Raw genomic sequence first — 16,840 nt, 5'->3', positions numbered from 1 at the left:
AAATTATTTAAGTTACTCCCCAACAATAACATGATGGGAAGTCAGAAAAGATCACACATTTCTAATTTTCAGCGGAAAATGTGTCTGAATTCCATTCACTAAACCGGAATTACGCCAGTGAAAATCAAACAATGCACTTTGATTAACCCTCTAATAATCTCAGTTATATATGAATTTTTCGATATTTCCTATGAGTAATATCACAGTCCAATCCTCAGTATTTATATTTGAATAGACCCACATCGAAATTTATAATTATGAAGTTTGTTCAGCAATGAAGCGCTTCATTCAAGGGATTTGAATTCTCTAAAAGACCATTCACAAATCGTCATCATAGCATGTTATCCAATACTGTCCTTTAATATTATTACCGTTTGTTCTTGCCAACCATCACTTATCCTGAAACAAAGCCTCTTCAATGTGGCATCATTATCCTAACTTCTTACGTAAGTGCACTAGAAGGTCAAAGGTAATATTCATTTTTTTCAGCTTTTAGTCTTTCCTCAATTGTTATAAGACAACTTGTAGTCTTTTCCATGGCCCATTTTCTAATCACAGTTTTTCCAGGTCCATTTTTGGGCACTGTGAATTCATGCATTGCTAAATATCAGTCACTAGGCAGTAGCATAGAACTTTGAGGGTTTCAATGTGAATTCCACATATGGCGTCCCAGAGCACTATTTCATGTTCTGGGTGCAATATAACTTTATAGCCCACTGCTGAGGGCCATTCCAGTTGTTAAAAGCCATAAAACCAAGTTACAGGCCTGAGCCGCAGGTAAGGGCTTATAGTGAGGCAGAGGGCCTTTAACAACTGGTATACCACAAGGCAGAAGGTTTGTAAGGCTATTAGAACATTCCACCCACTGAGAGTATAATGTTTTCAAATTAAAAGGTAGAAACAGAAAGACAAACATCGGAATGTTGGAGCAGTAGGCAAATACCAGCCATTATCAGTGGCAAACCCATTTCAGTGTCTACCATGGAGCTCCCATCATTCTAATGTTCTAATATAATTTATCAGTCTTTTTGCCATCCTTCTGTGCACAGTGCTTTAGAATGTCTCTTGGAAAGGGGGTGGTGGATCCTTTCTGTTTGTCCAAGTGTCCTACACTTGACCATGGACTGGCTCCTGGCCTCCTTGGAGCAAAGATAATCCATCAGCACACCCCCTATCAGTCCTGAATCTTCTCCACCCCCTCCACCCTGAACCATTCCACACAACCCCAGGTTCACCACCATGCCTGGAGAAAAATGTAAGGAACCTATCAGCACATCTCCTATTAGTGGCAAGTCCTCTTGATTACACACAGGAGAACGCTGTTATTATAGGGTACCCCTGTTGTTGAGTTGCCAGCAGACTGGCAGTGCACCACTATGTAAGTGCATACATCTGGCACAGGACTTTGATGCTCCCACTGCGAACACATGTCCTGTTTACTTATTACCTGTAAAGCCACATGACAACATTGGCACAAATCCAAATAAACAGACAATGGGAGAGGTTGTTGCCGTAACTCCGACATCCCTCCCCGCATCCAGGTATGGAACATAACACCTTGTTTGGGCACTCTTTAAAGCCCTATAGTTTCTCTGGTCAACAAACCGAACCTTTGTATGCATAGGGGGCTTTGGGGTTGTTTGGTTAGTTTAAGAACGAGGTGGTGGCTCCACACTGTAAAAATGCTGGCTACATGTCTCTTTATTGCAGGATATATGTTGTGGAAGGACATGGGAGCCCAGTTCAGCCTTTGTACGTAGGTGTCCCTAGACTGAAGAGTACTGAGTATGGCAGAATGTGAAATGTAAGCTCCAAATCTTTAGCTGCCATCTGTCTGGCTTCTTTCACTCTGGTTCTTATCCAGAGGAGGCTAGAGCATCAGAAATGACTTTGGTCTGTTTGCAAGGCTGTCCCTAAATATTATTCTGTTGAGGGGTGGGGATGGACAGTGGCTGTGACCATCTCAGGGGTTGTGAGGATAAAGAGTGTCCAGAACTCATGCTGCATGTCAGGGATCCTCCAAGTGCTGTGACAGGCAAAATCCTGAATGTGCTTGTTTGTAATTCCAAGTTTCTTAAAGAACTATTCTGTCAGACACATTTTGTCACTTCACCATGATTCTTCATTTTAGTAATCTTGTATCATTCAGACATCCATATACTAGTACTTTTGATCACCATAATTATACTTTTTCTTGTAGTCTTTATTTATGGCATTCCTTTTTTACAGTACCTGTTAATGTTTTCTTGATAGAATCAGTCGGTTTTATCAGATCAAAATTTGTGTTATTCCAATAGTCCAATGTGTCCTTGTTTACACAAAGTAGTTAATACTCCAAGAGGTTCATCACTGTTTGCAAACACCTCTTTATTTACAAGGTTACACAGCCCTTTAGATATCACTAGAGGTAGGAGGGAATAATTGAGTGCCTCACACACAGATAACACAGTGAATTTTAAGTTTCATCAAGATCTTCAAGCGATAACGTTGCCAATTTGTCTAATGAAGCATTTTCTTTTGTGATAGAAGCAAACTTCAGTTTGCCAAAAGGCTTAGCTTCAGCTATCATTTGGAAACCTATGTGTGTTATGTATGGTTTTACTCAAAGAAATGTCTTGCAACTGGAGATGTCATATCCTTATTGAGTTTATTTGATATAGGTTCTTGTCAGTCTGGTTTTGCTTTTCTTGTCAATTGTCCAGTGTATTAGTACCACACAATTAAGACCAGCATAAGCCACAGTCCTGCCAAATGACTCTTAAAGTTTCAATCCTTATGCTAATCAAAAAGTGGGACGGAGTGAGCTTTCAAGTCTGGACGCCTCTAGGTGATAACCAAACAGTAGCTATATTCAGAAAGAGGTCGGTGCAGGACCTACTTATTCTTCTTTGTCAAGTCATGTTAACTTTTTTAGGACATGGTGCGGTCTTGTATTTAAGTGTGAATATTGCGTAAAGTGACTTTGTCAATCTGTCCTAGGCCTTCAGTCCAGTAAAAAAATGTCGTGAATGATCATATCCCAGTACAGAAAACAGAGTGTGTCCGTTGATGTCAAGTGGAAACGTGTATGGGGAATAGTGCTCATTCGGGGAGTGTAGTTAATGATCACCTGTTCACGTGTAAATGTACAAACCTATACTTTTCATGTCTCCACAGCATTTGCAGATTTAATGAACGCTGTCTGCAAAAAGATAGGTAAGCATCGCACGCTTTAAGGTCAGCACATACTTGTATCTTCTTCAGTGTCACTAGACTCTTCTAAAATGTTCTCTTTGGCATCTTTCAGCCGAATCTGCCTCAGAACTTAAAGTCCAGAGCACGGAAGAGGGATTCAGATTGTACTCCTTCGTGACTTACTATATCGACGATTTGAAAGTCAGCTGGACCCATAAGTAAGTCAACTGAGCCAAGTGGCTTTCCATAGCTCACAGTGAGAATCAGTTCCTGTAGATGAACTATTGACTTTAAAGTGGGGACCTCCTGGAGATTACTAGCCGAAAGAGATCACTCCTATTAATCTTTGACAAACCAGGCAAGTTACTGTTGCTTCTTGGATTACAACATGAACATGACATATTAAGGGGCTACTTTACCCTATTGCTGTACTAGAATTGAAAATACTGTATGCTATGTTCAATACAACAGTGAAATGTATATATGTTCATACATTCATGCAGTTTAACAGTAGGCATGGACTGCTGTCTAAGACTCTTTGGGCCATATGTATGAACACATTTTCCCATAGACACAGAATGAGTAAAACCCTTTGATACATCTGGCCCTAAGTCTCTCTTTCTGTGCTAAAAGGGCAGAGGATACTCAATCCCCAACTCATCCTCAATCTTCCATGACTTTAACACAGAGTTAATCCTTCCCTACTGTTTTAGCCCCAAATTATAAGCGTCACACCCAGTAGATCTGCAAATCCTCAAACGAAACGGTGTTCTTTTTAGAGAAAAGAAGAATGGTCAGGTGCCTCTGTCTCTTCTCGCCTCCCGAGTGATGCTCTCATAGGTTAGAGTGTTAGGAGCCAGACAAACCTGTCAGAGAATCTCTCATCTGCAGGATGTATATTCAGAGCCTCTCCCTGCTCCCCCAAATCATTACACACTGGTTGATATTTTACACTATATGATGATTTATTATAGGCCATTCGTCTACAATCTATCTGCATTAGAAATATTGTGAATATTATAAACGGTTCAGGAATAATTGTAAAAATTACGGTAAAGGTTAGATAAATTCTAAAAATATTTCCGCACACATCCCTATCCTAGTATTGTAAAACCTATCTAAATTAATACCACTTCTTAACAGCGCAGATGTGCTGGCCTGAATGAATATGTTAAGTTCCGTTAAGCCTTCCTGTGTACGTTACTGTGCCATCGGGCCTAAAGTCTCACCTCGGTATTTCATCATCCGCTCCAGCAACCACTCAGTTGGGCATATTTACAACAAAATGTCAGAGTGTGGAGCTAAGCTACATTTGGCAGCGCCGTGCTCTGACATTTCCAAAATGAAGGGATGCGCAGTATTTACTACAATACGGCGCACACCTGTGTTTGTCCTAGCGCTGGCACTCATATTAGTTGCCTAGCGCCAATGCAGGCACCCTTGCACTATAGTGCAAGCGTGCTTGCATTGCAGGGAATGATTGTTTATGTGCAGGAAGGTGTCCCTTCCTGCACATAAACATTCTATGATGGCTACTTGTTACTTCTGTGTATGCTGCATTCTGCAGCACACATAGAAGTAGCAAATCATCATTATTTAATAATTTTTTATGTGCAGGAAGAGATGCCTTCCTGCACATAAACAAGTATTAATGATGTTTTGCTCTTTCTGTGTGTGCTGCAGAATGCAGCACACATAGAAAAAGCAAAAACGAGGAGAAATAAAAGTATTTCTCCCAGCTGCGCCATTCTAACGCCTGCATTTGCATGCTGTCCGTTTTTGGCGCCACCTCAGATTTACAAATCCATGGTAAATCTGGGGCAGCGATGGGTGTTGCGGTGGAACGCCTACAGCAACACCCATTGCACACCCCTTTCAAGCAGATACCTGTGTGAAAGGGTACCATATTTACAAAGTGGCATTAAGCCACAAAAAGTGACTTAAAGTCACTTTGTAAATATGGAGCAGGACATTGCGCCACAGGGACATAAAAAAGTGACGTTCAAGTGGCACAATTCCCTTGTAAATATGCCCCAGTGTGTCTTACCCCTGTTCCTAAATCGGTAGTTTTTATGCCTTTCTTATGTCTGGTGTTCTATGGAGTGAAGATGGGTCAGCTCATTCTCTGTTCCTCTGTCATTACACAGGCTACCTAACTAGGCTTTGAGTTTAAGATAGTTATATACAGAGACTTACTAGTACTTTTCATCCTGCAAGATAGAACACAGCACTGTCTCTTCTTGTAGCCACATTTCAGCTGCCGCATTCATGAAATGTGCATGCATCAGAGAATAGAAAACATCCTTTAGCTCTTTTGTTAGCATGAGGCAATCATGTACACATGTATTAACTGCACAAGTTAGCCCGTATTCTAGGCCCTGCACTCTAGAATTCAAAATGCACAAACATCAACCATGTTAGCATGCAGCCAGCCCCATATTGTGTATCTCGTTGAAAATACTCATGGAAGCCTTGCTACATACATCACTACGGTCCTGGCTGCCCCTTATGGCCACAGTAGAGGAGGCTGATTAGTGACACACTGTGGCAAAATAGAGACTGTGCCATTGCCTAAAGAGGGGGATAAATTATCTTGGAATATCTGTGTGCCCAGTAGTTGCAGATGCCCCATTCCATAAAGCCTTCAATGCAAAAGTTGTAAATGAAGTTATCACAGGTTAACACTTTTTCTGACCAGCCTACAGCTGCTCACTGTTACAGTTGCAATAGTAATCATGCCATACAACGAGTGAATAACAAAATTCCTGTTTTCGTTAATGTTGCAGTGGAGACAAGATTAAGTACACAGATCGCCTGAAGAGTGGCGTGACCGGAGAGCAGATCTGGCTCCAGATCATCGAGCCCACGCCCAAAGACAAGGGGAAGTACACGATGGAGCTCTTCGATGGCCTGACCACGCATACCCGGGCGCTGGACCTCTCTGGTCAAGGTAAAGCATGGGACGGTCATAGGAGGAATTGCTTTAACTAGGGCTCAAGTGGTAGGCTGTAATTTGTAATTTTTCTAGATATTCACACACACAAATCATGTTCTTGATAATTTCTCAAGTTAGTGCTCTATCCTCACAGCCCGTCCTTTTATGACTGGGTTAGCAGCTGGTTTAAACAAGCACTGGCAAAGCCGTTATGTCTCGCCTTTTGGCTTTGTCAGTGCTTATGTCCGATGCTCTTCAGCATCGACAAAAAGAAAAATATGGCTTATGAGGGGAGGACCAGTGAAAGAACGAAAATCAAAGCCCCCGCATGATGATGGATTTGTGTGCATGTTGGCCTTTTTATGTATTTAATGTACCATTCCAAGACGTTGAACACCATGCTCAGAGCAGGTGGTATATATGTGCTTGAATCCATACAGAACAGGGAATACCATGGGGAATTATGCCACAGTAATTCCCTATTCCATGGGGATTAACTCGTAATAGCAGACAATTCATGAGGAAACTCCAGGTTGCCCAGAATTTCAGGGGAAGAGGAGATTTTAACCTGCATACTTGGTCTCCAGTAGTACAAAGTGTAGCTGTAAATCAGTTGAATATTCTTACAAGTATAGATCCTCTTTCAGACTTACTAATATGAAAAAATAAATTAAACCCAGGGAACTGAGTCTATTCTTGCTGAATCAAACGTTCTTATTTCTGATAAATTTTTTTAAAGAGTTTTCACTACCCACACTCAGAGACCACTAGATGACAACTGCCTGTTATATAAAGTATAATAATAGATCTCTTCCCTTTGGCTGTACTCGCAAAAGAGGAAAACTTAGGATACATTGCTTTGAAGATGCTCAGAGACCATGTGTCTGATATAGCACACTGAGGAAAAACTCCATTCTTTATCATCTATCCGAAAAGGTATCCTTTGAAGAACTGCACGGATATTTGCACTCTCTGATAGCGATGCAGAGGATGCGCGTCTCTTATATTTATTACCTGATACATACGGCATGATTTAGATCTTGGTGGACGGGTTACTCTGTCACAACGGTGACGGATATCCCGTCCGCAGAAATATAAATATATAAATCCCATAGGATAAAATGAGATTTATATTTCGGTGGACGGGATATCTGTCACCGTTGTGACGTTGTAACCTGTCGGCCAAGATATAAACCAGGCCCATAGTTTGGAAAGCTGTGCTGATAATGTCCAACGTTATGTTTATCATGTCAGGAGCCTGGCGCTTATGTGCTGGGTGAATGTTCCACAGAGACAAAGGGGCACATGCATCAAGGTAGGATTTTGCGAGTATTAAGGAATCGCAATTAAGGACTCGCAAAAGCCATTGCATGTAGGAATCGCTATAAAAATAGCGATTCCTAAACAATCCTTAATTGCGACTCGCAAATTGTGAGTCGCAATTAAGGAATAGCTCCCCATTCATTTCAATGGGCCTACAGGCCCGTAGGAATGAATGGGAGATTGCATACGCAATTTGTGAGTACCAATAGGTTCTCGCAAATTGCGCATGCAATTTGAAGGGTGCAAGGGTGTCAAAAGGACACCCTGTTGCACCCCTGAAATTGTGATGTGCTCCCATGTTGCGCACACACATGCCTCAATGGCATGTGTGTGTGCAACATGAAACTTTGAAAAATGCGCTTTAGTGCATTTTTCAAAGTTTTTGAAAATTATCGACCAGTTTAATTGCTCGGTAATTTGCGGCCCCAACTAGCTAAATCGCTATTTAAAAGTGGTTCTTGCATAGCATTTAAGGAACCATAAATTGCGATTCCTTAAATACAATCGCAATTTAAGAAATCGCAATAAATTGCGATTTCTTAAATTGCGAGTGCCTTACACCTTGATGCATCGCAAAAGCCGTTTATGCGGGCACAAACGGACGATTTTTGCGAATCGCACCGTTTGCGCTCGCAAAAAAGGCTGATGCATGTGCCGGAAAGTGTATGAGGCTGTATATGACTTGGGAAAATATAAAGTCTTCGCCAGCACAGTGTTGTTGAACTGGAAACTATTATTTTAAATGTCAATTTAGAAAAGCACTTTGGAAAGCTTTGCTTCCCCTTCTGCTACACAATGTCATTCCTCTTCGCCACAAGGCAAACTTACTTTGTCATCTTCCCTCCAGAAAGATGGATTTTTAGTAGTCGGAAAGGTGGTCAAACCATGATGGTATGATTAATATCCATCTGTTCTTGATTTACCACTAGTCTCTTCAACAGAATACAGGATCTGGAATGGAAACATTTGAGACCACCAATCGTCTTATGCTGATACTTCACTGGCTCCTCATTGGGCATATAGTACAATGACCCTGTGACTTGTAACCAGTGATTCCCAATTTTAGGCTCTGACACTTTCTGTCTCATTGCAAGTATCCAATGACAGCGGCAAATGTTAACAATAAATCTAAATGGATCTTGTTGCATGCCTCACACATAAACCATGAGCACCAAATTCAGTTGGGTAATTCTAAAAGCATACCATTTGTTAGGAAATATGTTATATAAACAACATGATTATTATCATTCTAAATAGTTATTTTTGCCAGCAGAGCTCAAGGAGAATCCATCGCCTGAATTTCCTCGACTATATTATCCCTTGATGGCAAAAATTCAGCTGGTGAACTCTCCTGCAGATTTAGCATTTATTTGGGACATTGGAAGTTTTATTTCTACTGAAGAATAAATTATACTGAATTAATGGGGATAGTTATGCACTGTGTCTGGGAAAAATAACCAAACCGAATGCAAAACAATAATTTAATGATTATAGAATCTGCTCTGAGGACCAGATGTACGACCCTTCCACTTTGTGAGCAGCAAATTGCTCCATGTTGCGACTCGCAAATTGGAATTTACAACAGTGCCTCGTACACTGTTTGCGATTCCTAATGTGGTCGCAAAGTGCCTGCTTCATTAATATTCATGAGGCAGGTGCAATTTGCGACCCCATTGGGAATGGCTAGCATTCACAGGGATGGCGGACTGCTGGGGTCAGCAGACCACCATGTCTGTGACTGCTTTTTAAATAAAGTAGTTTTTTTTTAAAATGCAGCCCGTTTTCCTTAAAGGAAAATGGGATTCATTTAAAAAATAAAAATGAAACGTTTGTGTTTCATTTTGTAAGAGTAGGCAGTGGTCCATGGGACCAGTGCCTGCTCTTAAAAAATATTTTCACTGGCAGTCTCAAAGGGTAAGGAGTCCTCTGGGGACCCCTTCCTGTTTGCGAGTGGCTTACCACCCATTTGAAATGGGTGGTAAACTGCAAGTGTTTTGTAGCCACAATTGCGGCCGCAAATCAATCTTACATTGAATTGCGACTCGCTATTAGGAAGGGACGCCCTTGGCGCGCCCATTCCTAATAGCGAGTCGCAAACCCTATTGTGAAAGTTGATAATAGATAACCGATTCACAAAATAGGGTTTGTACATAGGGCAAACCTATTTTGCGTTCGCAAACGGGCCGACTTCCCATTTGCGACTGCAAAAAACGGTCGTACATCTGGCCCTTAATATTTAAAATGTGTCATAAAAATGTAATTGTAGGGCTTAAAATAAAGCAGCTATCTCTATTCAGCTGTCTCATGAAATAACATGTAACCCAATTTTCTCTTTCTTTAAAGCATTTGATGATGCCTTTGCCGAATTCCAGAGACTGAAGTAAGTATATACTGAACAATAAGACACCATTTTAGCACTGTACTCTAACTATGTATTCAACATCTGAACATTATCTATGAGGGAGGCAGCTGGGAATTGCAAAGGCTATCTACTTCCATTCCTGTTAGCTCAGTACGTCATACAGATATATTTATGACTTATGTAGCTAAGACTTTTCTACTTTCCCTGACAAGCAAGAACTTAATAGTTATAGCTGTCAAAAGAGGCAGAGGAAAAAATGTAGAAAAAGGTTCCTCTGCAATTGATGGTTAGAAAATGGAATATACAAGCAAATTTGAAATATATGGCAAGAACACGTCCATTCGTTTTCGTTTACAGTGGTTTCCATGCAATACATATGGTTCTTCTGCTAGTTTTTTATTTTGTAAGTTCTAGCATGTCACCTTATGTCCACTTCAGACTACTACTAGCAATTGGATCAACGTCTCAGATCCGTTTATGAAATATGAGGGCAAATGTGTTGAACATAACTGTTCCCCCATTAAGTCGAGTGGCCCTCCCATAGTTAGTAGAAGCAGTGAAGAGAGATGTTAGAACGTGTCAAGTTCTTAGTGTGCCTTTGGTAATGGGTCAACAATTTTGTACACTTATGGGCTAAAAGCTTTGAATAGCAAACCTAGAATATGTAGTTGGATTTAAGATTCCTAGAAGGAATATAATGGGGGCAGCTTGTGAAGACAGATTGAGAATTTCACCCATTACACCCTATATATTATGTATGGCAACTTTAATTAGCAATTTAGTCGCACAGGTAAAGTTTTGAACAATGATAAGGTAGTGAGTCTTTCAACTCATCGGTTTGGTCTAGCTATCTCCCCTCAGTGTAAGGATAGACGGAGGTGGCGGAGGTGGAGAACTTTATAGAGCATGTGTGGCTAAAGATTTATGTTCTTAAAGATGTAAATGTGCTGGAAGGAGTAGGATAGCCGAGCAATGATGACGACATATGGATACTAGGGGTAGCCTCAGAAACATTGCATAATCCAGCCTTTGGGCCAGGCAAAATGTTGGCTTGAATTATATGTTCAGCCTACAGCTAGAACTTTGATGTTAGCTTTTTGGAGGGGTTTGTGTCTCAAAAATGTCTATCTAGAACTAATGAGTGTAAAGAGTAGTAGATAGTAACAGCAAGATCAAGTTCAGGGACAGGAAAGATAAAAAACCTAATAAACGCCCAAAACATAGTTTGATGTTTTATAACAAACCGAACTCTGAGGGTTTTGTGTTCTTAAGGCTAGCCGTGCAACAGCATCTAAACATTAGAATCAGGTAAAAAGATAGGATTAAGTTGCTGGCCTCCATACAAATGGGACTTTGATTTTGACCCCATTCAGACAGAAGTAGCTTTATTTAATCCAGAGGTTGGCAGGCACTCAGATATGATGCTCCAAATGCATGTGAAATCCTCCAGCGAGAAAAATAACTGGATATCATTTGGAGCCAGAGACTATATCAATTGATCTGTCAAACGAATGAGTTTATGGAAACATTTAATAGAAATAGGACAGAGGATATGTGTATTGACTCCTTCTTGTAGTGCAATGGGCTGCACCTAGTCGTATTTCTTAGTGCCATTTGGAAAGAAATTATTTTCTCTAGGGAGGGGCCATGCATTACAACCCAATTTTGCAAACCCAAAGCGGTATGTCCCAGTTAGCATGCATACTCTCAAGACAATTAGTAGAATTCACACTGGCAGGTACTACTAAAAGAGTGAGTTTAAGAGTGCTTCTAAAATGTTGACAAGTACCAATTATTTCTTTCGCGCAGATCTGAATTGCATATGGTCATCATTAGTTTGTTGCATTCCATACACTTCTGATGCTGTTTGATGACTACACTGGCCAAGCTTGTGCTTATGCGTAGCAGGTTACACAAGGGACAGTAGTTGACTGGGCCCTTTGGAACTGTATTTGTTTTCTGGGTTCTATTGTTTGGTCAAGTATGAAATATCTTTGATTAAATTGAGGGCAGCAAGGACTTGCAGTGGTGACTTCTTAAATTAAAATAATCCCTCTCTTTGTGGCTTACCAAAAATCTTGAAATAGTTGTTGGGAAAAGAAAAGATCAATTTAAAGCTGAAGCATCTCTGTCTTTCTGCTATGTTAATGTTTTATTTGTTTTATATTTTTCCAACCACAGACAAGCTGCCATTGCAGAGAGAAGTAAGTCAAACTATCTCACTAATTTCTTAAGCATATTGCATACATCTTTTCTGCGATACAGTTATAAATTTGTTCTATGCTTCAGATTCTGAGATTGTAGAAATAGGCAGTTCTTTATGGGCACTGTAGTACTGGCATTACACAAAATGATGAGACTTCCCTGCAGAATTTGGGTGACTCAGTCATTCTTCCTCCCAGAAATACAAATACAAATACAGCGGGCTAAGAGAGGCCCAAAGTAGTAGTGCCCCTGTGTAATACAAAGGCTGCTGCATTATACCATCCATCATAGTGACAGTCTGTAGAACATGAAGGCATTACTTTAAACAATAAAGATGTCTAGATTTGTACTCAATGGAAATCAACATCAGTCATCTTGTTTAAGACAAGAGAGTCATTTTAAATTCAAAAGCACATTGATTTACCATTGTTTTCCAAAAGTCCAATTATAATATGTATAGATTGGGTCCAAAAAATCTAGCACACACAAAAAAAGGATGAGGATTTAGGATAAAATGTTTTTCACCTTCTGTGGGAAACCATAAATGGTTTAAAATTGCCCTCACCTACTGGATAGTGGCATGCTACAACACCCCTGTGCGGACCAACGCTTGGGGTGGAGCAGTGAGTTTGTTTGTAGTTAGTGCACAAGCACTACAAGGGATTCACCTTGCAGAATATCAGTAAAACTACCTAAAGGGTGTCCCTCTCTACTTTATTCTTGGCCCCATAGGCAGGGTTAAAAACGTATCCTGTTATGAGCCAGGGTGAATATTACCCAGTCATCTCATCTGTTGTCAATATGTTTCGTCCTATCTACCGCCACTCTGGGTCGCTGGCCTTCATCAGAACTCAGATCCCTATACTCACGTACATCACACCTCCTTGCCAAAAATTAATGAAATACGTTGAGGTAGCATATCATGCAGTGACCTTACTTGCCACTTCTGGTTACACAATCAGGGATTAACTGTAAAACAAATGTTTACAACATCAATACACTTCCACAAGAGGGTGAATGTATATGCTCTTAGCATCTAAACCATTAAAATTACAGTCAAGTGCCCATATAGTGGAGTGTGAATACTCTAATTTCCGTTCCCAAGTACTAATTTGATGTCAAGAACCAATTACCACAAGTGCATGTAACAAAGGTGGGTTAAAAGGAGCAACAGTCAATGGATTAAAAAAAATATCACGTTTCTTATAAGCCTCCGCAGAACTCCGCGAAGTTACAAAGAAACTCTGCGAAGTTCAGCAAGTGGCGGAGTATAGAGCGAACTTCTGTTCGCGCTCGTCTTCCTGCCGCTCGGGTATAAATTCTACCCGAGCGGCAGCTCGCGCTCGTAAACTTACCGTTCGCGAATGCGAGCGGGGAAAAAACTCCACTGCACTACGCGAAGCAGAGTTTTCTGCACTCCGCGAGCTCTGCGGAGCACGGGGTGCAGAAAACTCCGCAAACTCCGCGCACGGAGCGGATTTCATCATCCAGGCCTAGTTTCTTACCCTGATAACTATCACATCTCTCTAAAATCGGGGTAGTAACGGGAGTCTTGCCCTGTAGTCACACACTAGGTAGGAACAAAAAACTTCAGTCACACTATCTGTGTTAATTTCAATGAATGCAAGACTATTGGTGTCATATACTGTGCTGTTCAAATGAGTCTGATGTTTTGGATCCGTGCAGAGAAAATTGTGTACCACTTCTCCCTGTGTATTGGGTCCAAAAAGTACCAAACTCCAAATGTAAGTTCACCACCGTGACACTACTACTGGCAAAAAGGTTGGTTGCAAAGCACTGTGTACGTGGCACTGCCTACTGCAAAACTGTGGCAGTCTGAGTTAGCATACTGCTGTGAGTAGCACAAACTTTGTGAGGAAAATATACCCGCAGCCTCTCGGCCAAAAGACATTTGGACTTGGTTAATGCATTATTTACTTTCAAGACCCTAGGCAGAGGAAGCGTCACCTGAAGCACCACCGGTTAAATGGTGGGCGGAGGAGGGAAATGACCTAGTGAACAAGGGGTGTAAGGCGCGGATTAACTAGTCAACATGATCCCTAATATACTTATATATTACGATGCTATACATTTTTAAATTGTCACTTTTTGAGTATGGTATATGTAGTTTTGTGCTAAAGAAAAATGTTAATAAAAAAACTAGTCAGGAGGGAGGAGCCTAGCGCTTGACCAAGATGGCCGCGTGAGCCTTGAGCTCCCGCTACCCTCGCGCCCTCCTGCAATCATCCTGTCCTAAATCCTGATTTTCATGCACGGCATCCTGCAGATGAGTCACAGCTGGGGCGACTGACGTTATCCGGGCTAAGATCGCCCACCGGGGACCGAAGTTGTGCGTGGCGGAAGATTGCGGCCTACCCCCGACGGATGCCAGGGGCTTGCGGTGGCAGGATGCCCGGCCACTAATTGAACAACAACGGCCTTGGGAGGAGTGAACTGACGGACGGACGCCGCTGCACTTTCACTTTCGCTTTCTCGCCCTTTGTTTGCTCAGGGTGGGGGGTGCTCCGTGCAGGCCCTCTATTGTCTGGAAGACCTCCACACGGTCCTGACTAGCTGCTGAAGTCCTAGTTGACCCTGTTTCCTCTAGCGGAGTGAGGGACGTCCTTTTGCGACTGACCGTCCTGCTCTTCGAGATGTCGACCAAATCAGAGGCGGACAGGTCGAAGTCTAAGACTACCAGGCGAGGCGGCTATACCCAATCCAATAATATGGATCGTTATGCCCAGCAGAAGGGGTCGCCTGGTGGATCGGGACAGTCGCTGGAAGCGCAGAAGGCCGATTCATCCCCGGCCTCGGAGTTATCATTGCAGGACATCAAGGGGGCGATAGATGGGATGCAATCTTCGATTGGCCGGCAGTTCGAGACCCTGGCGCACAAGGTGGACATGATCTTGGTTGATGTCAACTTGATTCGCGCGGACCTGGGCAAAACCAACGAGCGGGTCAAGTCCCTGGACCTCCAGACTACTGGCCTCGCGGACGACGTCTCGGAGCTTCAGGCCGAGGTTCGCAAGTTACGAACCGCGAATGACCTCTCCGCCCGCCGGCTCGAAGACTTTGAAGGTCGGGCCCGGCGCAACAATGTGCGCATTATTGGGGTCCCGGAAACTTCAGAGGAGCTCTCCGTGGATTTACTCGTCGAGGACTTGGTGGTGAATCATCTTGCGCCTAAGGGCCTCGGCAAGTTTTTTGCGGTGGAGCGGGCTCACCGAGTGCCTGGCGGACGGCCTAAGGTGGGAGCTCCCCCGCGGCCGATTGTCGCCCGGATCTTCCATTTTCGAGATCGGGACGCTATCCTGCAAGCATCGAGGGTGACAGGCCCGGTGCCTTTTCAGAATGCCTCTGTGAGCTTTTATCCTGACTTCACCCAGATGGTGCAGAAACAGAGGCAAAGTTTCCTGGGGGTGAAGCGGCGGCTTAGGGATATGGACCTGAAGTATGCCATGCTTTTCCCCGCCAGGCTGCGTGTGGTATATGAGGATCGGACTTTCTTCTTCGAATCACCGGACATGGCAGGGGACTGGTTGGATGCACTCCCTCGGCGACAGCCCGGCCGGGACAGCGTGGATGGGGCGGAAGGCGACCGGGATGGACAGAAGTGATGCCTCCGGTGTCGGCCTGTTTTGATTCAGCCCCGGACAGTAACTCGCACCTTATTGCAGTAATGGGAGGGCGGCGGGGGGAAGATAGGGGCTCTCTCCTCCCTTGGGGTACTTTTTGTAGATTTGATTTTGATAGGGCGACAGGCACACTGCAAGTTGGGGGGGGCTTTGTAAGCTGACGCAGGGGTGCAGGGTGGGGGGGGGGGATTCAGGATGTTGGGGTTGTTGTTTGGGGTTGTTGTCTTTTTCTTGCAAGGCGTAGCAATGACTGTCAGAATTGTCCAACTGTGGTTCTCCGGGGGGGGGGGGAGGTCTCTTTGTGTTCAGGGATGGGGGATAGGGGCTTAAACATAATTAGCTGGAATGTAAATGGCTTAGGGGATCGTATTAAACGGGGGATAGTCCTGCAATTTTTGAAACGGACCTCGCCAGATGTGGTCCTCCTGCAGGAGACCCACCTTATAGGTAATATGTGTTATGCACTTAACAGAAAGGGCTATAAATTCATTGCCCACTCGGGGTTTTCCTCGGGATCCAGGGGTGCGTGCATACTTGTCAGAGCTTCCCTACCATTTGAGGTTGACTCCACTATTGCTGATGATAGGGGGCGCTTTGTGGCCGTGGCGGGGAGGTGGGAGGGCAGAACGTTGGTATTGGTTTCTGTCTATGTCCCTCCTGCCCTGCAGGCCTCCACGTTTGCTGATCTGGGCAAGGCCTTGTTGGGACTCCCCGAAGGAATGCTAGTGGTGGGAGGAGACTTCAATGCGGTTGGTTCTGGAATGCTCGATAGGTACCCGCCCAGAGACATCGGGGGTGCTCAGAAGTGGCTTCCCGACTTTATTGATACTTTTGGTCTGGTAGATTGTTGGAGGCTGCGGCACCCCACTCAGAGACAATATACTTTCCATTCCGGGGCCCACGGGAGTCTCTCTCGGATTGATTATTTGCTCACTCTGGCGGCACACGCCTCTTTGGTATCTGAGGCTAGGCACATGGCACAGGGCATATCATTCACCGGTGTGGGCCCGTCTGGACATTGGCCGGGTGGTGGGGGGCAGGGTGGCTCCCATTAACCCCTGGTACTTTCGTGACCCCCAGCTGCGCAGCGTGTTGCTGAAGACAGTTGACCACTATTTTCGAGATAATCAGGGCTCAGTTGAATCCGCGGTGTCCTTGTGGGAAGCTTCTAAGACTGTACTGAGAGGGGAGGCTTTGTCC

At 43.4% G+C, this 16,840-nt stretch overlaps 1 protein-coding gene across 4 annotated transcripts in view; it reads left to right on the top strand.

Moving 5' to 3' along the window:
- The window catches only part of MYOM1 (myomesin 1), a 709,264-nt gene that overhangs the window by 406,618 nt on the left and 285,806 nt on the right, over positions 1 to 16,840 (top strand). For all 4 annotated transcript variants that reach the window (XM_085605828.1, XM_085605831.1, XM_085605829.1 and 1 more), the window contains 5 exons: positions 3,157 to 3,195; positions 3,287 to 3,392; positions 5,961 to 6,124; positions 9,776 to 9,812; positions 11,976 to 11,998. In XM_085605828.1, coding sequence (XP_085461954.1) covers positions 3,157 to 3,195; positions 3,287 to 3,392; positions 5,961 to 6,124; positions 9,776 to 9,812; positions 11,976 to 11,998 — 369 coding nt within the window. The remainder of the gene's footprint in view (positions 1 to 3,156; positions 3,196 to 3,286; positions 3,393 to 5,960; positions 6,125 to 9,775; positions 9,813 to 11,975; positions 11,999 to 16,840) is intronic.

The sequence above is a fragment of the Triturus cristatus genome, chromosome 5_1 (assembly GCF_964204655.1).
Source record: "Triturus cristatus chromosome 5_1, aTriCri1.1, whole genome shotgun sequence".
NCBI classification, from domain to species: Eukaryota; Metazoa; Chordata; class Amphibia; order Caudata; family Salamandridae; genus Triturus; species Triturus cristatus.
Note: the sequence above shows the minus strand (reverse complement) of the source record. Positions and strands in the feature narration are given on the sequence as shown.